This window comes from Oncorhynchus mykiss, chromosome 25, assembly GCF_057628025.1.
Source record: "Oncorhynchus mykiss isolate SJ-2025 chromosome 25, ASM5762802v1, whole genome shotgun sequence".
Classification (NCBI taxonomy): Eukaryota; Metazoa; Chordata; class Actinopteri; order Salmoniformes; family Salmonidae; genus Oncorhynchus; species Oncorhynchus mykiss.
The window spans coordinates 24,033,452-24,060,711 of NC_143046.1; the positions used below are offsets into that span (position 1 = coordinate 24,033,452).

General features: G+C 44.0%; 1 protein-coding gene across 1 annotated transcript; it reads left to right on the forward strand.

Moving 5' to 3' along the window:
• The first annotated feature begins 3,062 nt into the window (after positions 1 to 3,062).
• Positions 3,063 to 16,843, forward strand: LOC149971570 (uncharacterized). Its single transcript, XM_090219426.1, has 4 exons — positions 3,063 to 3,366; positions 4,863 to 5,003; positions 14,174 to 14,320; positions 14,646 to 16,843. The coding sequence occupies exons 1-4, from the start codon at positions 3,317 to 3,319 to the stop codon at positions 14,719 to 14,721; spliced, it is 414 nt and encodes a 137-aa protein (XP_090075552.1). The 5' UTR covers positions 3,063 to 3,316; the 3' UTR covers positions 14,722 to 16,843.
• Positions 16,844 to 27,260: the final 10,417 nt, after the last annotated feature.

Sequence of the window (27,260 nt, forward strand, 5' to 3'; positions counted from 1 at the left end):
AAAGGAACATACATTTCAACATACCAATTAGGATCTGGCTAAAAGTACTTGAATCAGTTGAAGAACCCATTGCCCACTATGGTTGTGAGGTCTGGGATCCGCTCACCAACCAATAATTCACAAAATGGGACAAACACCAAATTGAGACTCTGCATGCAGAATTCTGCAAAAAATATCCTCAGTGTACAACGTAAAACACAAAATAATGCATGCAGAGCAGAATTAGGCTGATACCTGCTAATTATCAAAATCCAGAAAAGAGCTGTTAAATTCTACAACCACCTAAAAGGAAGTGATTCCAAACCTTCCATAACAAAGCCATCACCTACAGAGAGCTGAACCTGGAGAAGAGTCCCCTAAGCAAGCTGGTCCTGGGGCTCTGTTCAAACACAAACAGACCCCCAGGACAGCAACACAATTAAACCCAACCAAATCATGAGAAAACAACAAGATAATTACTTGACACATTGGAAAGAATTAACAAAAAAACAGAGCAAACTAGAATGCTATTTGGCCCTACACAGAGAGTACACAGTGGCAGAATACCTGACCACTGTGACTGACCCAAAATTAAGGAAAGCTTTGACTATGTACAGACTCAGTGAGCATAGCCTTGCTATTGAGAAAGGTTGCCATAGGCAGACATGGCTCTCAAGAGAAGACAGGCTATGTGCTACTGCACACAAAATGAGGTGGAAACTGAGCAGCACTTCCTAACTTCCTGCCAAATGTATGACCATATTAGAGACATATTTCCCTCAGATTACACCAGACCCACAAAGAATTTGAAAACAAACCCAATTTTGATAAACTCCCATATCTATTGGGTGAAATACCATAGAGTGCCATCACAGCATCAAGATGTGTGATGGCACGACCTGTTTCCACAAGAAAAGGGCAACCAGTGAAGAACAAACATCATTGTAAATACAACCCATATTTATGTTTATTTAATTTCCCTTCCGTACTTTACTATTTGCACTTCATTACAACACTGTATATAGACATAATATGACATTTGAAATGTCTTTATTCTTTTGGAACTTTTGTGAGTGTAATGTTTACTGTTCACTTTTGTTTGTTTTCTATTTCCCTTGCTTTGGCAATGTTAACATATGTTTCCCATGCCAATAAAGTCCTTTGAATTGAATTGAGAGAGAGAGAATGGCACGAGGGAGGTGTGTGTGAGAGAGAGGAGTGATAGTGACTTTTTCCCCCACACCCTTTCATCAACCCCCCTTAGAGGTGAGAGAACAGCAGGGGAGAAGCAGTGATGGTGCCTCGTCATCACCACCTCCTAGCTGAAGAGAAAATAGTGGAATTCCCCCCCATCTACAGACTCATACAACACTCCTTCCATGGTCTCCAACTGCTCTTAAACGCTAGTAAAACCAAATGTATGCTTTCAACCGTTCGCTGCCCGCACCCGCAAGCCTGACTAGCATCACTGCCCTGGACGGTTCTGACCTAGAAAACGTAGACAACAACAAATACCTAGGTGTCTGGCTAGACTGTAAACTCTCCTTCCAGACTCATATTAAACATCTCCAATCCAAAATCAAATCTAGAATCGGCTTTCTATTTCACAACAAAGCCTCCTTCACTCACGCCGCCAAACTTACCCGAGTTAAACTGACTATCCTACCGATCCTCGACTTCGGCGAGGATCGGTAGGATAGTCAGTTTAACTCGGGTAAGCCCCTTCTACCACACACCACTGCGGCCTGTATGCTCTAGTCACCTGGCCCTCGCTACATATTCATCGCCAGACCCACTGGCTCCAGGTCATCTATAAGTCTACGCTAGGTAAAGCTCCGCCTTATCTCAGCTCACTGGTCACGACACCCACCCATAGCACCGCTCCAGCAGGTATATCTCACTGGTCATCCCCAAAGCCAACACCTCCTTTGGCCACCTTTCCTTCCAGGACTCTGCTGCCAGTGACTGGAACGAATTGCAAAAATTGCTGAAGCTGGAGACTTATATTTCCCACACTAACTTTAAACATCAGCTATCTGAGCAGCTAACCGATCGCTGCAGCTGTACATAGTTTATCTGTAAATAGTCCACCCAATCTACCTTCCTCATCCCCATATTGTTTTTATTTACTTTTCTGCTCTTTTTCACACCAGTATCTCTACTTGCACATCATCATCTGCTGATTTTTCACTCCAGTGTTAATCTGCTAAATTGTAATTACTTTGCTACTATGGCCTATTTATTGCCTACCTCCTCATGCCATTTGCACACACTGTATATAGACTTTCTATTTTCTATTGTGTCATTGACTGTACACTTCTTTACTCCATGTGTAACTCTGTGTGGTTGTTTGTGTTGCACTGCTTTGCTTTATCTTGGCCAGGTCGCAGTTGTAAATGAGAACTTGTTCTCCACTAGTCTACCTGGTTAAATAAAGGTGAAGAAAAATACAAAAACAAAACATCTTGCAGTCTCTCTCCTCCCTCCCCTGCTCTCTCACACACACTCTTTCTCTCTAACACAAAAAAATGATGTGTCACTCTCAGGCAATGGGGCATTCCTATCTCCAGTATCTATTGACTCCTGCCAGACAACCAGAGCTAAGGCATGACCTCAGGGGTTTTCAGTTTCAATCTGACCAAGATCAAAATTAACCAGTGTGTTTAGGTTCCCCATTTTCAGATTTAGTTGCTTGTTGCTTTTGGATGAAATCTTACACTCACAAATTATAAAGTTGATTCATTTCTCTGAAGCCAAGATCTATTTGTAATTGTAATAGTATGGTTCAAAATGTGTAGACTATTGAGAGGGTTAAGGAGTTTGCTGTGAGTAGAGTGCAGTTTGGGACTGTAGTTTCCTTAAATGTTTGTTACAAATACTTTGGTTGCGTCGCCCAGCTTAGATATTGTAGTCATCAACCAATGGTTGCATGCCACGTCCCCGACGGTGCCATCGGGCACCAGGTTGCTATAACATACCGTATGATGTAGTTAGGTGATGCGGAAAAAACTAATCCAGGTGTTATAAGATCTGATATGACTCAGCAACTGTCTCACACCCGGTATCAGGACAGGACAGGCAGCATTCCATTCCATGTACTGACACCTGTAGGTCAGGTGATACAAAAAGGAAGATGTGGATCACTAACATAAACATTGATTGGTCAAAATGAGAATTACATTATAAATGGGCCAATGGGGAAAAGTAGGTGGAAGGTGGGTATACTCTAGCCTGACAGCGAACCGAATGACACAAACATGAACGAGATGCCAAGTGTAGACACAAGCGTAACATTTTTTTTGCAGTGGCAAACAAAAATCCACAATCGAACTTGGAAATGCCAAGCCTTCTGGAGCAACCTAAATGCGTTGTGATGGCTCACTTTCCGTAAGTATATAAATATACATTTCCTTTGATTCCTTTCTACCACTAGGCTACCATGGGGTAGCAGGGTAGCCTAGTGGTTAGAGCGTTGGACGTTCGAATCCCTGAGATGACAAGGTACAAATCTGTCGTTTTGCCGATGAACAGATAGTTAACCCAGAATTTGTTCTGAACTGACTTGCCTAGTTAAATAAAGATAAAAATAAATAAACAGAAAACCAGAAAAAAATGACAATATAGGTCGACACTACTTATTTTCTAAAATTAAAATTGTTTTGTGTCATAACCGGATTATAGCTCCCATCCAAACGTTGTGATGAATATATTTGCATGTCATAGTCATCAGTCAACTCCATGACACTCAAAAGTTACTTCAACCAGTGAATGCTAGCGATGGCTAGTTATGCTATATTTGCTACCAGTCTGTCTTAATGAGTGTTAGCATGCTAATAGCATAAGGTACGCAGTAGGTTGATAAAGATGAGCCAAATATGTTGTATGAGACATTTCAAAGAACATTCCCAACTAATGAGAAAACTGCATTTTTTTTTAAGAGAATGAATGTGATTGAACAGGGCAAACTCGGGCAGATTTTTACTGCTGTATTCCATTGACCACAGAAACCTCATGCTGGATGTGCTACAGCATCTGATATCATAAAGATTGTCGTTATGACCAATCCTATTGTATTCCTTGTATTTCTGAAAAATGTTTTACTAGATCAAATGTGTGTATGGTGGCACCTGCTACAGCTTGAGTAATGACAGCACTGGTGTTATCTTGAAAGTGGAAAAGATCTCTGAGTGACACAGCAGTTTAAAGGTACTACCGCCATCTTAGTAGCACTTTACATTACAGCACGGCATAAAGTGGTGGTGACATGGTTACTCATCATCAAAATAATGCTATTGTGAATTACAAAACATTGTTACTATGCTATTACCATGTTATTACTGTAATGTCAAGTGCTACCAAGATGGCTGTAAAGCAACACATGTAAAGTGCTACCAAGATGGCTGTAAAGCAACACATGTAAAGTGCTACCAAGATGGCTGTAAAGCAACACATGTAAAGTGCTACCAAGATGGCTGTAAAGCAATACATGTAAAGTGCTACCAAGATGGCTGTAAAGCAACACATGTAAAGTGCTACCAAGATGGCTGTAAAGCAACACATGTAAAGTGCTACCAAGATGGCTGTAAAGCAACACATGTAAAGTGCTACCAAGATGGCTGTAAAGCAACACATGTAAAGTGCTACCAAGATGGCTGTAAAGCAACACATGTAAAGTGCTACAGATAATGCATTTTAAACTATTACCACTCAGTACACAGTTATTTTTTATGACAGTATAAATTAACGACTTGTTACATTTATAACTGTTCTTTACGAAGGAAAAAATAGAAACCTGCTCAACCAGAAGGAGGGGGGCTACTCAGTGTTTGTGAGTTCCATTTGTAATAATGATGGATTTGTTTCTTCTTCATGTTTTTCTACAGTAAGAAGAGGCCCCTGTCTAAGGGGAGTGATGTGAACTCTCCCAGCAACACAGACAGTTCTTCTGATAGATGCCCTCCTGAGGAGGATGTGGCTGCTAAATCAACCAGATCCCAGAGTGAGGAGAATGAGAACCACCAATGGTATGACGCATTTGTGCCCTCCCACATTGGGAACAGACAATATTGGCAGTCTTGGCAGATGTGAATTCAGTTGATGAATTATGTAAGCAGGAAGTCAACCCACTGGGTGTGTTGATGTCATGTTGCTGAATCTACCTGGTTGTAACTCAAGTCTTCATTTACCTTGGCAAATCTGACCATAATTCTATCCTTCTGATTCCTGCTTACAAGCTCAAATCAAAGCAGGAAGCACCAGTGACTCGGGTCAATAAAAAAAGTGGTCAGATGAAGCAGATGCTAAACTACAGGACTGTTTTGCTAGCACATACTGGAATATGTTCCGGATTCTTCCGATGGCATTGAGGAGTACACCACATCAGTCACTGACTTTATCAATAAGAGCATCGAAGACGTCGTCCCCACAGTGACTGTATGTACATAACCCAACCAAAAGCCGATGTATGACGTTTAAACAGGTCCAAATTCACAAGGCCGCAGGGCCAGACAGATTACCAGAACGTGTACCGCGAGCATGTGCTGACAAACTGGCAAGTGTCTTCACTGACATTTTCAACCTCTTCCTGTCCGGGTCTGTAACACCAACATGTTTCAAGCAGAACACAATAGTCCCTGTACCCAAGAACACTAAGGTAACCTGCCTAAAAGACTACCGACCCATAGCACTCATGTCTGCAGCCATGAAGTGCTTTGAAAGGCTGGTTGTGGCGAAATCTGCACAGAGCCTTCACCGTGCACTGCCACTTTAAGAGCGCATGAGCAGTAAGGAAGAAGAATATAAAGAGAGCTCGTTCAGCTCTTTGGGGAGGGGCTCTTTGGTGGCGCGACAGTTTGACTGTGTGTGCTGTGCCGCAGAAGTTTTGTTTGTTTTCAGCGTGTGTAGTTTATAGAGTGTTTAACTCAATCATCGGTGTAATCGCTCTAGGTCGTGGTTGTTTTCGTTTGGGACCGCACCCGTTATGGATCGCATGGATTAGTAGCAACATTGTTGCGAAGCTTTAACATACAAACCATCGGACAGTCAGACAGTACACCTGCACGCCTGAAGACCACAGCTAAGATCTCTCTTGTTCTCTTTCTCTTTTTCTCTTCCCTCTATCGTTCCAGTGCTTTACCCTGCAACAGACTCTCTATTTTTCCAATGCACTTCCCATTGAAGTTCCTTAGAGCTGGACTATTACTGCCCTGCCAGAAGTATTTGGACATTTCAGTTAAAAGGGAGGTTGCTTGCAAATTGTGTATTGTTATGTGAACTGTATTGAGATGTACTAATGACATGTGGCCGAGAAGACTGGACATTTTTAAGGCCTTTGTTGTGTCGATGAACACCCCCCACATTCATACCCTCTGCACTCATCCACTAGACAATAATACAGATTATTGCAAATCCTATGTTGATGACTGGGTTCATTCTTGTATGAAGTTGCTGTTGAATTGCTCTGCCATTATTAGTATTAGTATTATTGTATGAGGTATTCTTGTTGGGGTTACCCCTGTGCTGTGATGTGGGTTTTATATGGTGTGTATTCTTTTTTCTCTCCACTGGCTATCTGGTAAACAGGCTACACTCTAGGCAGTCTCTTCTGCTGATGTGTGTGGGTCTGGTAGTGGTTCTCTCTATTCTACTCTTTTCCTTTCGGCATGGTTAATACCTGCCTGGCGCCCGAACAAAAGCTTTCTTTACCCCTCTCTAATAAATACCGCTACAGAATTGGCGCCCGAACAGGGACTTGAAGAGAAACACCCATGACACCATCCACACAAGGTTGAATCATGTCTTTTGTTGGAACCCCATACTGTGTCAATGTGGACACACCTGATGGTAATCATGTTCGGGATTCTTTCATTCAGGAAGGACTCGATGAACTAATGGAGTTGGATAGCACTGCCCCTAATCCCCAGGCTTCTGGCTCACCTCTAACATCTCCACCCTTACCCTCTCCTCAAACCCTTCCGGTTACCCTGTCCAGAGAGACTGGGAGAGGTGTCTCTGTGATCCCTGGACAACTGGAACATCAATGGACACACACCAATCATAGTTTGACAATGCAGGAGAATGCCATTCGCAAACTCAGTGAATGTGTGGAGGCTCATCAGACAGATATGCAGAGGAGGTTGGATTACCTTCCCTGTCAAATGGAGGAAAACCAACAACAAATTGTTCAGAGACAGAAATATTTACAAGATTCTCTGAAGCAGGATATTCAAGGAAAACTGCACCGGTTCAAAACACAAATGGAAACTAACCATCATCAAGTCATACTCTTTCTTGAGGACGAACAAAAACGGAGAGCAGAGGAGTCAGCCTCTGTTGTGAAGGGAGTGTGTTCTTATCTGAAGGAAGTTATGGAGGACATGAAGAACTCTCTCACAGGGGAACTACGATTTTTGATTGAACAGACTCAAAAGGACACCGTTAATGAGATGGAAAAAGCACAGAAGGCCACAGACCTTCAACTGGAAGGGCTGCACCAGGAGGTAATGCAGTGCTTTTCCCTTCTGGACAAATCTTCTGCACCTCCCTCAGGTTTTACCTCTGCCACTGGCTTGGCCAGTAAGGTAATAGGAACAGGTAGTGCTACAAAAACCCCTCTGAAGATACTGTTAAACAACAGAACTCCCGCTGCCACTGTCATGCCTCCTCTAGAGCGCTCCCTCCCTATCAAACTACTTTTCCCCACTTTTGGCAGCCCAGAAGATGATGTTGATCCACTGTTTTTCTTATCTAAGTGTAATGATTTTCTTTCTATCCGGCCCCTTACTGACTTGGAGGTTCTTGCCACCCTCCGCAGTGTTCTCCATGGTACAGCAAGAGACTGGTGGGAGATAGCCCGTGAACATGTGTCAACCTGGGAGGAGTTTCAAAAAATATTCCTCTTAGCCTTCCTCTCAGAGGACTATGGGGATGAACTGGCGGAACGTGTTCGTAACAGAGTCCAGGGTGAAGCAGAGCCAATACGGGACTTTGCCTTCTCCTATCGAGTTCTATGTAGGAGATGGAAGGCTGACATTACTGAGCAGGAGATGGTCAAACTCCTTCTTAAGAACATGGTTCCCCGCCTTGCTAGTCAACTTCGAGAACGTGTGCAAAATGTGGATGATCTGGTGCGTCTTGGGACTCAGTTTGAGAAGGACTGGAAGCGCCACCTCCAAACTAAAAACCCGGTTCCCTCATCCCAGTATACCAATAACTCTCCTGGGGCTAAACCGTCTCAGATATTTGTACCCAAGATCCAGGACAAAAGTCCAGTTATGTGTTGGAGGTGTAAAGTTCAACATCCTCCAGATTCTTGCCCGCTCTATGTCCAGCGTCAGGATTCAGGAAAAGGTCGGAAAGGACCGAAGACTGAAAGTCTAGACAGGCGTGGTGGCTTGCATACAATTGGGTCAGCCTTAATGCCCACCATGAAGCCTTTAGACAGCACAGCTAGCGGTCTTATTCCTATTCCGCAACAACTATTGGTTCCTCTGACTGTTAGGAACTGGAGAGGGAAGGCCATAATCGACACAGGGGCATCTTACACCCTGATGCAAGAGGCCCTGTGGCAGAACATGGCATTACCTCATGAGGAGCTACGAACATGGGAGGAGGGACCATTGTACTTGGCCAATGGAGAACCTACCACTCCCTTGGGGCTGGATTAGTATAATAATACAACTGCATGGTGAGACTATTAACCTTCCTGTGGCAATTCTTGCAGATTCAAGCCTTGCATTTGCTGTAGTCCTTGGCCTAGACTTCCTGTTCTTCAGTGGACTGACCATCTCGATGTCCGAACCCTCCTATCGGCTGCACTCTGACTATTCTCAGCCTCATCCATTTCAACCTGGTAATGCACTGATTTCAGGTTGGAGCCTGCTACATTATGCAGAGTCCGGACAAGGTCAAGTCAGAGACAGAGAAAATATAAAGAGGCAAAGACAAAAACATGTTCCACCAGTGAAGTCTGAGAACCCAACTATCACCCTGATTACCGCCGTACCCCCCCTTCTATCCGAGAGCAAAAGCGAACCTGATGCTGATTTCTACATCAAACAAGCGGTGGAACAGGCATGTGTGTCGGATGATGAAAGGTGGCAGCTATCCCAGATGTTGGACGTGAACAGTGAGGTCTGTACTCTTACACTCGGCCGTACAACCGTCTTCAAACACAAAATCTATACCCGGCATGAGGTCCCCATTAAGCAGCGTCCCTACAGGCTGTCCCCCGCCAAACTGGCAATTCTCAATGAACAGCTCAAAAGCATGTTGGAGAATGGAATTGTGGAACCTTCTTTTTCCGGATGGGCTTCTCCGGTTGTCCTGATTCCTAAGAAAGATGGTGGATATCGATTCTGTGTGGACTACAGGAAGCCGAATGCCATAACAGAAAGTGATGCCTACCCTCTACCAAACATAAATGACATACTGGAATCTCTGGCAGGAGCATCCATCTTTAGTAATCTGGATCTGAACAGTGGCTATTGGCAGGTGTCAATGGATCCCGCTAGTCAGGACAAGACTGCCTTTGTCACCCCTGCTGGTTTGTACTCCTTCAAAGTCATGCCTTTTGGTTTGAAGAATGCTCCAGCAACCTTCCAAAGGTTGATGGAGACTGTCCTGGGAGATCTGAGGGGTAGAAATTGTCTTGTTTATCTGGATGACATCATAATCTACTCCTCCTCTGTTGCGGATCATCTGCAAGACATTCAGTCCGTCTTCGACAGACTAAAGGCTGCAGGTTTGACCTTGAACTTGAAGAAGTGTCGTTTCTGTCTGCCAGAACTCAAGTTCCTTGGTCATGTGGTTAATGCTGAAGGTATCCATGCAGATCCAGCCAAAGTTGCAGCCGTGCAGGAATTCCCAATTCCCACATCCCTCAAGGCTGTTCAGCGGTTTCTGGGTATGGCTGGATGGTACCACAGGTTTGTGCCTGACTTTTCAAAGGTAGCCGAACCCCTCAATCACCTTAAGAAGAAAGGTGTGAAATTCCAATGGACCCCTGCATGCCAAGGTGCATTTGAAGCACTCAAAAACAGTCTAATTACTCCTCCAGTGCTTGGACATCCTAACCTGAATGCTCATTTCATTGTGTACACGGATGCAAGTCAAACAGGACTTGGAGCAGTCTTGGCTCAACAAACAGGACTTGGAACAGAAGAAGTTCTTGCCTATGCAAGTCGCACCCTTAATTCAGCCGAGAGGAATTATTCAACGACTGAAAGGGAATGCCTCGCTGTGGTCTGGGCTTTGGAGAAATGGAGCTACTACTTGGAGGCAAAGATCTTCACCGTTGTCACAGACCATGCTGCTCTGCAGTGGGTTCTGGCATCAGGCAAGACCAACAGCCGTCTTATTCGCTGGTCTATCAGACTGCAGAAGTTTGACTTCATCATTGAGTATCGCAAAGGAAAACTGAACGTTGTACCAGATGCCCTTTCTCGGATTACAGAGACTGCCAATGTTTGTCCTCCCTTGTGCAGTACCTATACTACCGCTAAATGTCTGGATGATTCCTTTCCTCTGGATGATGAGAGTGTATGGAGAGCACAGCAGAAGGATGCTGCCATCATGGCGATCCACAAGAGTCTGTCTGAAGAAGACTCCAAGAGTTGCTTCAATGAGAAGTATAGCATAATTCAGGATAAAGTGTATCGAAAAACTCCAAGAGGAGATGGAATACACAGCACCCATTATCGCGTCTTCATTCCCTCTACATTGTGTGACCAGATAATCCAAGCTTATCATGCCAATCCCATGAGTGGCCATCTTGGAGTTTTTAAAACTTATCGAAGACTACTAGAGGTGGTTTACTGGCCAGGCATGTGGGTTGATACCCGGAAGTTTGTACAGCAGTGTGAAGTCTGCCAGAAATACAAACCAGACATTGGCAGACCTGCCGGGAAAATGCAGCAGACCGTGGTGAACCATCCAAATGAAATGTTGGGAATTGACCTCATGGGACCTTTTCCTACCAGCCGGGGGACACGGAATGAATTTTTATTGGTGGTAGTGGACTACTACACACACTGGGTGGAGCTGTTTCCCCTCCGCAAAGCCACTGCATCAGCCATTGCTCTAATTCTGAGAAGGGAGGTTTTTACCAGATTCGGAATTCCCGACCAAATCCTCTCTGACCGAGGTCCGCAGTTCATATCAGGAATATACAAAGAGCTCTGTACCTACTGGGGTGTAATTGCCAAGCTGACCACAGCCTACCATCCTCAGACCAACCTGACCGAGAGGGTAAACCGAACCCTGAAGGGGATGATTGCTTCATTCGTGGGGGATCAGCACACAAGGTGGGATCAGCATCTTCCAGAATTTCGCTTTGCACTGAACTCTGCCGTGCAGGAGACTTCTGGGGTCACTCCCGCCGAACTCCACCTGGGAAGACCACTAAAAGGTCCGATGGACAGGGTCTTGCAAAGTTCGAATGTTTCACCGGACTGCCCAGCGTTTGATGCCGTACAACACCACCACACCTTGCTAGCCAGAGTGGAGGCCAGCAAAACCAAAGCCAAACAACGACAGCTGAGAAACTATGACAAACATAGACGAGATGTGTGTTTTCCACCCCAGTCTCGTGTCTGGGTACGTTCACATCATCTGTCAAAGGCATCTAAGAAGTTCACTGCCAAGCTAGCTTCGAGATGGAAAGGTCCATACCGTGTAGTGCAGCAGTTGGGACCAGTGAACTACTTGGTCTGTTTGGAGGACACTGGGGAAGATGTCAGGACAGTGCATGTTGTTGACCTAAAGCCCTGCTACCCTACGGCAGAAGAGCTGGATCGCAGGCAAAAGCAACACCTGCAGGACCTCTTCGTGGAGGACTCTGATGAGGAGGACTTCCCTGGTTTTGTGTAGCAGGAACATGAACTTGTCAAAGCCTGCATCCTCTCTGTTTCTACAGGCATTGTTTTTTCATGGGGGGAGGAGTGTGGCGAAATCTGCACAGAGCCTTCACCGTGCACTGCCACTTTAAGAGCGCATGAGCAGTAAGGAAGAAGAATATAAAGAGAGCTCGTTCAGCTCTTTGGGGAGGGGCTCTTTGGTGGCGCGACAGTTTGACTGTGTGTGCTGTGCCGCAGAAGTTTTGTTTGTTTTCAGCGTGTGTAGTTTATAGAGTGTTTAACTCAATCATCGGTGTAATCGCTCTAGGTCGTGGTTGTTTTCGTTTGGGACCGCGCCCGTTATGGATCGCATGGATTAGTAGCAACATTGTTGCGAAGCTTTAACATACAAACCATCGGACAGTCAGACAGTACACCTGCACGCCTGAAGACCACAGCTAAGATCTCTCTTGTTCTCTTTCTCTTTTTCTCTTCCCTCTATCGTTCCAGTGCTTTACCCTGCAACAGACTCTCTATTTTTCCAATGCACTTCCCATTGAAGTTCCTTAGAGCTGGACTATTACTGCCCTGCCAGAAGTATTTGGACATTTCAGTTAAAAGGGAGGTTGCTTGCAAATTGTGTATTGTTATGTGAACTGTATTGAGATGTACTAATGACATGTGGCCGAGAAGACTGGACATTTTTAAGGCCTTTGTTGTGTCGATGAACACCCCCCACATTCATACCCTCTGCACTCATCCACTAGACAATAATACAGATTATTGCAAATCCTATGTTGATGACTGGGTTCATTCTTGTATGAAGTTGCTGTTGAATTGCTCTGCCATTATTAGTATTAGTATTATTGTATGAGGTATTCTTGTTGGGGTTACCCCTGTGCTGTGATGTGGGTTTTATATGGTGTGTATTCTTTTTTCTCTCCACTGGCTATCTGGTAAACAGGCTACACTCTAGGCAGTCTCTTCTGCTGATGTGTGTGGGTCTGGTAGTGGTTCTCTCTATTCTACTCTTTTCCTTTCGGCATGGTTAATACCTGCCTGGCGCCCGAACAAAAGCTTTCTTTACCCCTCTCTAATAAATACCGCTACATGGTCACTGCTCACATCAACACAATCATCCCAGAAACCCTAGACCCACTCCGATTTGCATACCGCCCCAACAGATCCACAGATGATGCAATCTCAATCGCACTCCACACTGTCCTTTCCCACCTGCCCTCAAAGCTCATCACTAAGCTAAGGAACCTTGGACCTAACCTAACCTAACCTAACAATATAGAGAATATGGAAAACAAACCTCCAATAATTAGTCATACCAAAGAGTTACTTCTTGAGGCAGTGAAAAAAATGTTGGAAAATGAAGTGCAATTACAAAATATAACATTTTCTATGTATTCGCTCAACTCTCCTTCGCAAATGATAGGTCATTGCTGATGACACAACAGTGGTAGGCCTGATCACCAACAACAATGAGACAGCCTATAGGGAGGAGGTCAGAGACCTGACGTGTGGTTAAAGGACAACAACCTCTCCCTCAACATGATCAAGACAAAGGAGATGATTGTGGACTACAGGAAAAGGAGGACCGAGCACGCCCCCATTCTCATCGACAAGGCTGTAGTGGAGCAGGTTGAGAGCTTCAAGTTCCTTGGTGTCCACATCACCAACAAACAAACATGGTCCAAGCACACCAAGACAAGAGGGCAAGACAAAACCTATTCCCCCTAAGAAGACTGATAAGTTTTGGCATGGGTCCTCAGATCCTCAAAAGGTTTTACAGCTGCACCATCCTGACGGGTTGCATCACTGCCTGGTATGGCAACTGCTCGGCCTCTGACCGCAAGACACTACAGAGGGTAGTGAATACAGCCCAGTACATCACCAGGGCGAAGCTTCCTGCCATCCAAGACCTCTATACCAGGCGGTGTCAGAGGAAGGCCCTAAAAATTGTCAAAGACTCCAGCCACCCTAGTCATAGACTGTTCTCTCTGCTACAGCATGGTAAGCGGTACCGGAGCACCAAGTCTAGGTCCAAGAGGCTCCTAAATAGCTTCTACCTCCAAGCCATAAGAACAGCTAATCAAATGGCTACCCAGACTATTTGCATTGCCCCCCCCCCCCCCCCCCCGAACACTGCTGCTACTCTCTATTATTATCTATGCAAAGTCACTTTAATATCTCTACCTACATGTACAATTTAAGAAACCCCGTTTTAAAAAACAAATATTTACAAATTGTATTTGAAAACATTTTTAAGTATTTCAAACTTAATAAATAGTTTTCAACAACTAATAGTTTGTGACATTGATGGTGAATAACATCATTATATTTCTCTGCAGTAAGAAGAGGCACCTATCACTGTCTGAGGGAGGGGATCCTGATGATGTGAACCCTTCCACCAACACAAACATTTTATCGAACGGAGGGCCTCCTGAGGAGGATATGGATGCCAATTCAACCAGTAAGGGGATTGAGATCCCGCAGAGGTATGATCTACATTTTCACAATATGCTTATTGGCATCAGGAGACAGAAAGCAATTAATTTTGAAATCTTGAAGCTGACATGCAACATTTGACACTGTACCAAAAGTGGACTAATATTAAACATACTAATTGTGGAAGACATGGATTTACACGTCAAATGTATAACAATAGAACGATATTGTTATACATTTGACGTGTAAATCCAGAGTCCATAGTTATTTTCTGAATCTTTACTAGAAGATTTTACTATCTTTAGCTCTCTTTGACCCCTCACGAACAGGTTACAAATTGCAAAACTAATTTTGCTATTTTCATTCCCCTTACAGAGGAAGCCCCAGTCCTGCAAACATCAACTTTCCAGACCAGTCAATGGACCTCCCAAATCAAGTTGAAAACAAATGACGTGATACATTTTACCTTCTACAAATAAAAGATTGCATTTATCTTAAAATGACATGGGCATTCTTAACTGGTGATGTGTTTGTTGCAATTCCGGAACCTAACAATATAGAGAATATGGAAAACAAACCTCCAATAATTATTCATACCAAAGAGTTACTTCTTGAGGAAACAAAAATAATGTTGGAAAATGAAGTGCAATTACAAAATATAAAATTTTCTATGTATTCGCTCAACTCTCCTTTGCAAATGATAGGTCATAAAATAACTGAATTAGCAGAACTGAACAAGTATGGCATAACAACGATTTTTACGGACTGTCTGACGGAAAACCAAAACATCCCAAAGCATTTTGAAAACATTTCTGAATTTCTTGATAAATACTACTCATTACAAACAAAGGGTTGCAAGCAAAAGTTTGATACGCAACATGCATGGGCATTTATAGAGTCACCTTGTGGTGGAGAACCGGTTTTTGTTGGTTTATTTAAATTAGACGATTGCAAGACGATGGGTAAGGGGAAACATTTAAATATTCATACCGAAAAGTTACTTCTTGAGGAAGTAAAACAAATATTGAAAAACAATGAGAAATTGCGAAATACTAAATTGTTTATCTATACGCTCAATTCTCCTTGTTTGCAAAATTCCGGTCATGATTCATGCATGGATTTACTCATTAAGGATTCAGCAGAACTGTACAAATCTTATGGTATAAAAACTATTGTTGGATACAGCAAATGGTACGGTTTGACTGGAAAGTTGACAACCTTTGTAGATCCATATATCAGCTCATTCAATGACTTTATTTTGATAATCAGTAGTCCTACTTATGAAAACTATTGTGACAAATTTGCCATTTTTAACACTGAGTATAACAATAAGAAAAGCCATGACTCTAAATCTAATTTTGAAGACAGAGAACTTACCAAGCAACTTTATATTTCGAGTAAACAATTTCTGCCCAACAACATTTCAGAAGTAGCTTTCAGATTGCAAACTCATAAAGACATCCATAGGCATGTGACAAATAAATTTATGTCAATTAGCAATTATCATTAAAAAAAATTGAAAACCGATAAGAAAAAAAGTCTTGACCTACATTTTTCCATACCCCATTTTAGAACTCTTAATCAATTCCAAAAAGTTGGAGAGTATCTAGCTGAAAAATTTGACTTGATAAAACACATTGGTAATAACTTAGATCGATCTAAAGTAAATTTCATAAAATGGTGGACTAAAACAATTGAGGACGAATATACTACTTTTCTTCGAGTTTCCATTAAGAAGCACAGTCCTCGATCACATCAAGATTAACACTGCAGAATATTTACAGTTTTGTCACTTACCACTAAGCCCTTTCCACAAACTATTTAATTAATACATGCAGCTTATTCATTTGAGGTTGTGAGCTAAAGATAATTTAATATATATATTTGAATAAATCAAATTGTCACGACTTCCTCCGAAGTCGGTCCCTCTCCTTGTTCGGGTGACGTTTGGCAGTCGACGTCACCAGTCTTCTAGCCATCGCCGATCCACCTTTCATTTTCCATTTGTTTTGTCTTGTCTTCTGTTACAGATACAGGTATCCTGAGTGTGTATCCTGTGTGTGTATTTCTTTTCACTCCTTCTGGTGGCAATCATCATTCCCCAATCAGTCATCAATCAGAAGACACACCTCCTCCTGTTTCCATTACCCAATCACATCCCCTTTCCCTTGGTTTAAAACCCATTCAGTTGTTTTCTCTGGAGCTCAATCTCTCTCTCTCTCTCTCTTTGAGCTCTCTTTGGTTTTTTCAACTACATGTCACTTTGTCTGTTATCCTGGGAGTATTGTTTTGTTATGGTGTTTGACTGTTTGTTTGATGGTGGGAAAAGGGGGTACCAAGCCAAGTCGCTCATGGGCATACATTACCTGTAGGAATACTTTGTCTAAGAACACTAGTTAGAACTGGGCGGACCACCCGCTGTATTTTTTGGTTAGTCAGTTAGCTGTATTGAAGTAGGCTAGTCTAGCTTAGGGGTGTTTTTGGATATTTGTTTCTTTCCTTGGGTCCAGCTCAGCCCCTTTTCCCACCCCCCTTTACTGTGTGTTTCAAAATAAACCATGAGTGTTTGACAGTAATTTAGTTGTCTGTGGTTTTTCATTCTCACTGTTACTTTTTCACTACTATACTTTGCATGAGTTATGTTACGGGTCTCGTTACCATCCCCCCTAGACTGCCGGGTCAAAGGGATTCGTAACATCTTCCCACACACCTGGTTTCAATTCCATCAATTATATGTGTATTTAACCCTCTGTTCCCCACATGTCCTTGTCTGGTATTGTTTATTGTAAGTGCACGTTATGTCTGGGGTTTTTGTTTTTGTTCACGGTGATTTTATTCATTAAACTGCGCTGTTGGAACACAGTCTTTGCTCTCCTGCGCCTGATTTCTCTACCGCTAGTACGCACGCCTTGCACTAATTGTATTGGTCACATACACATGGTAATGCGAGTGTAGCGAAATGCTTGTGCTTCTAGTTCCGATTATGCAGTAAATCTACCAGATTCCCAATAACTACCTTATACACACAAATGTAAAGGGATGAATATAATACACTATATACATATGATATATGAGTAATGTAGGATATGTAAACATTATTAAAGTGACTAGTTGTCACACCCTGACCATAGTTTGCTTTGTATGTTTTGTTTGGTCAGGGTGTGATCTGAGTGGGCATTCTATGTTGTGTGTCTAGTTTGTCTATTTCTATGTTTGGCCTGATATGGTTCTCAATCATATTTACCATATTTAGGTAGCCTGTTTTGTGTTGGATTTTGTGGGTGGTTGTTTCCTGCCTGTGTTTGCTGCACCAGATAGGGCTGTTTCGGTTTTTTCCACGTTTATTGTTTTATGTTCATGTTTAGTTTTCTTATTAAAAAACTTCAACAACACTGCGTTTTGGTCCGCCTCTCCTTCGCAGGAAGAAAGCAGTTACACTAGTGACACATTTAATATTTTTTTCACCCCAATTTCATGGTATCCAATTGGTAGTAGTTAGTCTTGTCTCATCACTGCAACTCCAGTATGGACTCGGGAGAGGCGAAGGTCGAGAGCCATGCGTCCTCAAACACAATCCAACCAAGCTGCACTGCTTCTTGACACACTGCCCATCCAACCCGGAAGCCAGCAGCACCAATGTGTATAGCAACAACCTACAGTAGCAGTGTGGTGGTAACAACCTACATCAGCCTACAGTAGCAGTGTGGTGGCAACAACCTACATCAGCCTACAGTAGCAGTGTGGTAACAACCTACATCAGTCTACAGTAGCAGTGTGATGGTAACAATCTACATCAGCCTACAGTAGCAGTGTGATGGTAACAATCTACATTAGCCTACAGTAGCAGTGTGATGGTAACAACCTACATCAGCCTACAGTAGCAGTGTGATGGTGACAACCTACATCAGTCTACAGTATCAGTGTGATGGTAACAACCTACATCAGCCTACAGTAGCAGTGTGGTAACAACCTACATCAGCCTACAGTAGCAGTGTGGTAACAACCTACATCAGTCTACAGTAGCAGTGTGATGGTGACAACCTACATCAGCCTACAGTAGCAGTGTGGTAACAACCTACATCAGTCTACAGTAGAAATGTGGTGTAACAACCAACATCGGCCTACAGTAGCAGTGTGATGGTAACAATCTACATCAGCCTACAGTAGCAGTGAGATGGTAACAACCTACATCAGCCTACAGTAGCAGTGTGATGGTAACAACCTACATCAGCCTACAGTAGCAGTGTGGTAACAACCTACATCAGTCTACAGTAGAAATGTGGTGTAACAACCAACATCGGCCTACAGTAGCAGTGTGATGGTAACAATCTACATCAGCCTACAGTAGCAGTGTGATGGTAACAATCTACATCAGCCTACAGTAGCAGTGTGGTAACAACCTACATCAGCCTACAGTAGCAGTGTGGTAACAATCTACATCAGCCTACAGTAGCAGTGTGGTAACAACCTACATCAGTCTACAGTAGCAGTGTGGTAACAATCTACATCAGCCTAAAGTAGCAGTGTGGTGGTAACAACCTACATCAGCCTACAGTATCAGTGTGGTGTAACAAACTACATCAGCCTACAGTAGCAGTGTGATGGTAACAATCTACATCAGCCTACAGTAGCAGTGTGATGGTGACAACCTACATCAGTCTACAGTAGAAATGTGGTGTAACAACCAACATCGGCCTACAGTAGCAGTGTGATGGTAACAATCTACATCAGCCTACAGTAGCAGTGTGATGGTAACAACCTACATCAGCCTGCAGTATCAGTGTGAAGGTAACAACCTACATCAGCCTACAGTAGCAGTGTGATGGTAACAATCTACATCAGCCTACAGTATCAGTGTGGTGTAACAAACTACATCAGCCTACAGTAGCAGTGTGATGGTAACAACCTACATCAGTCTACAGTAGCAGTGTGAGGTTAACAACCTACAGTAGCAGTGTGATGGCAACAACCTACATCAGCCTACAGTATCAGTGTGATGGTGACAACCTACATCAGTCTACAGTAGAAATGTGGTGTAACAACCAACATTGGCCTCCAGTAGCAGTGTGGTGGTAACAATCTACATCAGTCTACAGTAGCAGTGTGATGGTAACAACCTACATCAGCCTACAGTAGTAGTGTGGTGGTAACAACCTACATCAGCCTACAGTAGTCGTGTGGTAACAACCTACATCAGCCTACAGTAGCAGTGTGGTGTAACAACCTACATCAGCCTACAGTAGCAGTGTGGTAACAACCTACATCAGCCTACAATAGCAGTGTGGTAACAACTTACATCAGTCTACAGTAGCAGTGTGAGGTTAACAACCTACAGTAGCAGTGTGATGGTAACAACCTACATCAGTCTACAGTAGCAGTGTGATGGTAACAACCTACATCAGCCTACAGTAGTACTGTGGTAACAACCTACATCAGCCTACAGTAGCAGTGTGGTGGTAACAACCTACATCAGTCTACAGTAGTAGTGTGGTGGTAACAACCTACATCAGCCTACAGTAGTAGTGTGGTGGTAACAACCTACATCAACCTACAGTAGTAGTGTGGTAACAACCTACATCAGCCTACAGTAGCAGTGTGGTGTGACAACATACATCAGCCTACAGTAGTAGTGTGGTGGTAACAACCTACATCAGCCTACAGTAGCAGTGTGGTAACAACCGACATCAGCCTACAGTAGCAGTGTGGTAACAGCCTACATCAGCCTACATTAGCAGTGTGGTAACAACCTACATCAGCCTACAGTATCAGTGTGGTGTAACAACCTACATCAGCCTACAGTAGCAGTGTGGTGGTAACAACCTACATCAGCCTACAGTAGTAGTGTGGTGGTAACAACCTACATCAGTTTACAGTAGTAGTGTGGTGGTAACAACCTACATCAGCCTACAGTAGCAGTGTGGTGTAACAACCTACATCAGCCTACAGTAGCATGTGTGGTAACAACCTACATCAGCCTACAGTAGTAGTGTGGTAATAACCTACATCAGCCTACAGTAGTAGTGTGGTGGTAACAACCTACATCAGCCTACAGTAGTAGTGTGGTAACAACCTACATCAGCCTACAGTAGCAGTGTGGTGTAACAACCTACATCAGCCTACAGTAGCAGTGTGGTAACAACCTACATCAGCCTACAATAGCAGTGTGGTAACAACTTACATCAGTCTACAGTAGCAGTGTGAGGTTAACAACCTACAGTAGCAGTGTGATGGTAACAACCTACATCAGTCTACAGTAGCAGTGTGATGGTAACAACCTACATCAGCCTACAGTAGCAGTGTGGTAACAACCGACATCAGCCTACAGTAGCAGTGTGGTAACAGCCTACATCAGCCTACATTAGCAGTGTGGTAACAACCTACATCAGCCTACAGTAGTAGTGTGGTGTTAACAACCTACATCAGCCTACAGTAGTAGTGTGGTAACAACCTACATCAGTCTACAGTAACAGTGTGGTGGTAACAACCTACATCAGCCTACAGTAGCAGAGTGGTGCTAACAACCTACATCAGCCTACAGTAGCAGTGTGGTAATAACCTACATCAGCCTACAGTAGTAGTGTGGTGTTAACAACCTACATCAGCCTACAGTAGTAGTGTGGTAACAACCTACATCAGTCTACAGTAACAGTGTGGTGGTAACAACCTACATCAGCCTACAGTAGTAGTGTGGTGTTAACAACCTACATCAGCCTACAGTAGTAGTGTGGTAACAACCTACATCAGTCTACAGTAACAGTGTGGTGGTAACAACCTACATCAGCCTACAGTAGCAGAGTGGTGCTAACAAAATACATCAGCCTACAATAGCAGTGTGGTAACAACCTACATCAGTCTACAGTAGCAGTGTGATGGTAACAACCTACATCAGCCTACAGTAGCAGTGTGGTAACAACCTACATCAGTCTACAGTAACAGTGTGGTGGTAACAACCTACATCAGCCTACAGTAGCAGAGTGGTGCTAACAAAATACATTAGCCTACAGTAGCAGTGTGGTAACAACCTACATCAGTCTACAGTAGCAGTGTGATGGTAACAACCTACATCAGCCTACAGTAGCAGTGTGATGGTGACAACCTACATCAGTCTACAGTAGAAATGTGGTGTAACAACCAACATTGGCCTCCAGTAGCAGTGTGATGGTAACAATCTACATCAGCCTACAGTAGCAGTGTGATGGTAACAACCTACATCAGCCTACAGTATCAGTGTGATGGTAACAACCTACATCAGCCTACAGTATCAGTGTGAAGGTAACAACCTACATCAGCCTACAGTAGCAGTGTGATGGTAACAATCTACATCAGCCTACAGTATCAGTGTGATGGTAACAACCTACATCAGCCTACAGTAGCAGTGTGATGGTAACAATCTACATCAGCCTACAGTATCAGTGTGAAGGTAACAACCTACATCAGCCTACAGTAGCAGTGTGATGGTAACAATCTACATCAGCCTACAGTATCAGTGTGATGGTAACAACCTACATCAGCCTACAGTAGCAGTGTGGTGCTAACCGCCTACAGTAGCTCTGTGGTGTGTTGTTGGACACAGTGGCAGACACTTCATAAGACAAACTAACATCTCTAGGGATATAAAGGTGTTTCAGCTTTAAAAACAACATTTCTTCTGTTAGGAAGGAGAATGTAAGGTGATCCAGAAAATGACGCCGACAGAGATGGTCTCTTCGCTTCGCGTTCTTCGGAATCTATGCAGTTTTTTGTTTTATTATTTCTTACATTGTTACCCCAGGAAATCTTAAGTCTTATTACATACAGCCGGGAAGAACTATTGGATTTGAAAGCAACGTCAACTCACCAACTTTACGACCAGGCATACGATTTTCCAGAAGCGGATCTTCTGTTTGGACCACCACCCAGGACAATGGATCGGATCCCAGTAGGCAACCCAAAACAACGACGCCGATGAAGGGGCAGACGGAGCGGCCTCCTGGTCAGGCTCCGTAGACGGGCACATTCTTCAACACTCCCGAGTATACTACTTGCCAATGTCCAGTCTCATGACAACAACGTAGACGAAATTCAAACAAGGGTTGCCTTCCAGAGAGACATCAGAGATTGCAACATTCTCTGTTTCACGGGAACATGGCTCACTCGGGATATGTTATCAGAGTCGGTACAGCCACCCGATTTCTTCACGCATCGCGCTGACAGAAACAAACATCTCTCTGGTAAGAAGAAGGGCGGGGGTGTATGCCTTATGATTAACGAGTCGTGGTGTGATCATAACAACATACAGGAACTCAAGTCCTTTTGTTCGCCTGACCTAGAATTCCTTAAAATCAAATGCCGACCGCATTATCTACCAAGAGAAATCTCTTTGATTATAATCACAGCCGTGTATATCCCCCCCAAGCAGACACCTCGGAGGGCTTGAAAGAACTTCATTGGACTCTATGTAAACTGGAAACCATATATCCTGAGGCTGCATTTATTGTAGCTGGGGCTTTTAACAAGGCTAATCTGAAAACATCAGCATATCGAATGCGCGACCCGGGCTGGCAGCATTCTGGATCATTGCTACTCTAATTTCCGCAACGCATACAAAGCCCTCCCTCGTCCTCCTTTCGGCAAATCTGACCACGACTCCATTTTGTTGCTCCCAACCGATAGACAGAACCTTAAACAGAAAACGCCTGTGCTCAGGTCTGTTCAATGCTGGTCCAACCAATAGGATTACACTCTTCAAGATTGCTTTGATCACGTGGACTGGGATATGTTCTGGATAGCCTCAGACAACAACATTTATGTATACGCTGATTCGGTGAGTGAGTTTATTAGCAAGTGCATCGGTGATGTGTAAGAATGGTGCTCATCAGCATTTAACACCATAGTACCGTCCAAACTCGTCAGACCCTGGGTCTCGACTCCGCTCTGTGCAACTGGGCCCTGGACTTTTTGACGGGCTGCCCCCAGGTGGTGAGGGTAGGCAACAACATCTCCACCCCGCTGATCCTCAACACTGGGGCCCCACAAGGGTGCGTTTTCAGCCCTCTCCTGTACTCCCTGTTCACCATGACTGCGTGGCCATGCACACCAACTCAATCATCAAGTTTGCAGACGACACAACAGTGGTAGGCTTGATTACCAACAAAGACGAGACGGCCTACAGAGAGGAGGTGAGGGCCCTCGGAGTGTGGTGTCAGGAAAATAACCTCACACTCAACGTCAACAAAACAAAGGAGATGATTGTGGACTTCAGGAAACAGCAGAGGGAGCACCCCCCTATCCACATCGACGGGACAGTAGTGGAGAAGGTGGAAAGTTTTAAGTTCCTCGGCATACACATCACGGACAAACTGAAATGGTCGACCCACAAAGACAGCGTGGTGAAGAAGGCAACAGCACCTCTTCAAACTCAGGAGGCTGAAGAAATTTGGCTTGTCATCAAAAACATTCACAAACTTTTACAGATGCACAATCGAGAGCATCCTGTCGGGCTGTATCACCGCCTGGTATGGCAACTGCTCTGCCCACAACCGCAAAGCTCTCCAGAGGGTAGTGAGGTCTGCACAACACATCAACGAGGGCAAACTACCTGCCCTCCAGGACACCTATAGCACCCGATGTCACAGGATGGCCAAAAAGATCATCAAGGACAACAACCAACCGAGCCACTGCCTGTTCACTCCGCTATCATCCAGAAGCCGAGGTCAGTACAGGTGCATCAAAGCTGGGACCGAGAGACTGAAAAACAACTTCTATCTCAAGGCCATCAGACTGATAAACAGCCATCACTAAAATTGAGTAGCTGCTGCCAACATACTGACTCAATCTCTAGCCACTTGAATAATTCAAAATTGCATGTAATAAATGTATCACTAGTCACTTTAAACAATGCCACTTTATATAATGTTTACATACCCTACATTACTCATCTCATACTGTACTCTATGCCATCTACTATATCTTGCCTATGCCGCACGGCCATCACTTATCATTATATTTATATGTACATATTCCTTATTCATTCCTTTACACTTGTGTGTGTATAAAGTAGTAGGTGGGAAATTGTTTGATTACTTGTTAGATATTACAGCACGGTCGGAACTAGAAGCACAAGCATTTTGCTACACTCGCATTAACATCTGCTAACCATGTGTATGTGACCAAAAAAAATAGATTTGATTTGTAACAGCTTGACTGTATAATCAATAGCTATGATTTGCATGTATATACTATGATGAGAATGTGTGGACAAGGTAACTATGAAATGTAAAGAACACACACGCATACAATTTAACACTTCTCATTACCTCGCTCTCTCTCTCATTAGTTGGCAGTAGGTGTTGCGTGGCCCTCCACAGCACAGAGCCCAGTAGCTGATGGGATAGGACAGAACAGACTACAGTAACTCCACTACACTACATGTTGCCATGAGCAGTCAGGAAGACATGTCACAATGGTGAAATGAGCAACCAGGTGGACTTGTCTGGAAGTTTCAAGAAGCAAAATTATTCAACAAGATACACCCTGGCATATTGACCCTACCCTGCATACATCCTTACAGAGTAGACACCTAACACACACACACACACACACACACACACACACACACACACACACACACACACACACACACACACACACACACACACACACACACACACACACACACACACACACACACACACAGTTAAACTTTAGACAGATGGGTTAGAGTGTCAAGACCCATCTCCTTAACCCCATGCCAACACCCTTAAACACACACACACTCACACGATATGTTTGACACATTGCATAAGCCATCACTGAGCATATCTCTCCGATACGGAGTGTATTGGTAACCGTAGTGGATGCTCTTCAGATGCAGTTCTAGGAAGTCTATTACCGACTAGATCTGAAGGCTTGTGGGGTATTTATTAAGGTATCAGAAACACAAAGCTTAGCTTCGTTCTTAGCTGTTAGGTTGTGGATGTTTTGCTAGTTGAAAGTGTTTAGGAGAAGGTTAGTTAGACTAAGCAACAAAAGATGCTGCAAAATAAAAAGTACCCATTTACCATACTCTTGATCCAAACTTCCAGGTAAAACTAAGAATAGGCTGTGAAGAGCCTCATTTCATAATTCCTGACAAGACACTTGTCCAATACACTGGATATAGGGATGGCGCATGCCAGGGTATATTCTGCCACCTAGAGACTACATCACTTCTCTTCCAACTTGCCTCCATTCTCTCTCTCCTTAGCAAAGAGCGCCACCCAATGTTCACTCTTCAAACTGAGTGATGTGCGGTGGAACTGAGGCTGGGACGATTCAGTCAGTACAGAACTGAGGCTGGGATGATTCAGTCAGTACAGAACTGAGGCTGGGACGATTCAGTCAGTACAGAACTGAGGCTGGGACGATTCAGTCAGTACAGAACTGAGGCTGGGACGATTCAGTCAGTACAGAACTGAGGCTGGGACGATTCAGTCAGTACAGAACTGAGGCTGGGACGATTCAGTCAGTACAGAACTAAGGCTGGGACGATTCAGTCAGTACAGAACTGAGGCTGGGACGATTCAGTCAGTACAGAACTGAGGCTGGGACGATTCAGTCAGTACAGAACTGAGGCTGGGACGATTCAGTCAGTACAGAACTGAGGCTGGGACGATTCAGTCAGTACAGAACTGAGGCTGGGACGATTCAGTCAGTACAGAACTGAGGCTGCGAGGATTCAGTCAGTACAGAACTGAGGCTGGGACGATTCAGTCAGTACAGAACTGAGGCTGGGACAATTCAGTCAGTACAGAACTGAGGCTGCGACGATTCAGTCAGTACAGAACTGAGCCTGGGACGATTCAGTCAGTACAGAACTGAGGCTGGGACGATTCCGTCAGTACAGAACTGAGGCTGGGACGATTCAGTCAGTACAGAACTGAGGCTGGGACGATTCCGTCAGTACAGAACTGAGGCTGGGACGATTCAGTCAGTACAGAACTGAGGCTGGGACGATTCAGTCAGTACAGAACTGAGGCTGCGACGATTCAGTCAGTACAGAACTGAGGCTGCGACGATTCAGTCAGTACAGAACTGAGGCTGGGACGATTCCGTCAGTACAGAACTGAGGCTGCGACGATTCAGTCAGTACAGAACTGAGTCTGGGACGATTCAGTCAGTACAGAACTGAGGCTGGGACGATTCCGTCAGTACAGAACTGAGGCTGGGACGATTCAGTCAGTACAGAACTGTCATTTCGGTAACTTACTCTTATATTATGAGTATATTTACTAAGAGTTTGCGCCAGTACCAATGGACATACCGTTTCCACGCCTCTATAAGGTGTTATTGTTGTGTTCTGGATTATATGATCATTTTGAGCAGAACCACTGTACTGCACTAAAGCACTGATAGGTAGTGCTCTTTCACACACAGGGCCTGTAATCAATATGCTATTTCTACCAAGACTCATAGATCCATGGATATAATCACATTCACAACAGGAGTACAGAGCTATTGCTACTGTGGATGGTTACGCAAAAAAATGCAGACCATTACAAGTGTGCTCGGACTAAAATAACAGCACGATTAGTCTGGGTTCACTGTACAGCTAGGTTCACTGAAAAGGAATCTCCAGTCTTTCACTGTTGATCATGATTATTTTATAGTCTTTAAATAGAAGCCTCATAACCTGTGTCTACAAGGAGGGACTCTCCCTCTGGCCTCTCCTCTCCCAGGCAGTCAGTAGTGGGCTGGAGCGGGATGCTCCTCAGTAGCTGTTGTGCAACTGGGGTTTTCTCCCTGATGTCAGCATAGGATCCCCGATACTCACTGCAGCGCTGCAGTGTCAACAGGGAGGACAGGTGGAGGAATGGGGGGATAAAGCAAGGAGAGTTGGAGAGGAGGTGGGAGGAGGAATGGAGGAGGGAGACACAGGATGAAGGGATATTCCAAAGAGGGGAGAGAGACAGATGAGGGAGCAGTTGAGATGGGGGAGGAGGCATACACCATGGAGGGGGTGAGCTGCTGAGC

Coding starts and splice junctions, on each gene's coding strand:
- LOC149971570 (XM_090219426.1), top strand. CDS start 3,317: ATGCCAAGCCTTCTGGAGCAACCTAAATGCGTTGTGATGGCTCACTTT. Junction 5,004..14,173: donor GAGAATGAGAACCACCAATG/GTATGACGCATT, acceptor ATTTCTCTGCAG/TAAGAAGAGGCACCTATCAC. Junction 14,321..14,645: donor GGGATTGAGATCCCGCAGAG/GTATGATCTACA, acceptor TTCCCCTTACAG/AGGAAGCCCCAGTCCTGCAA.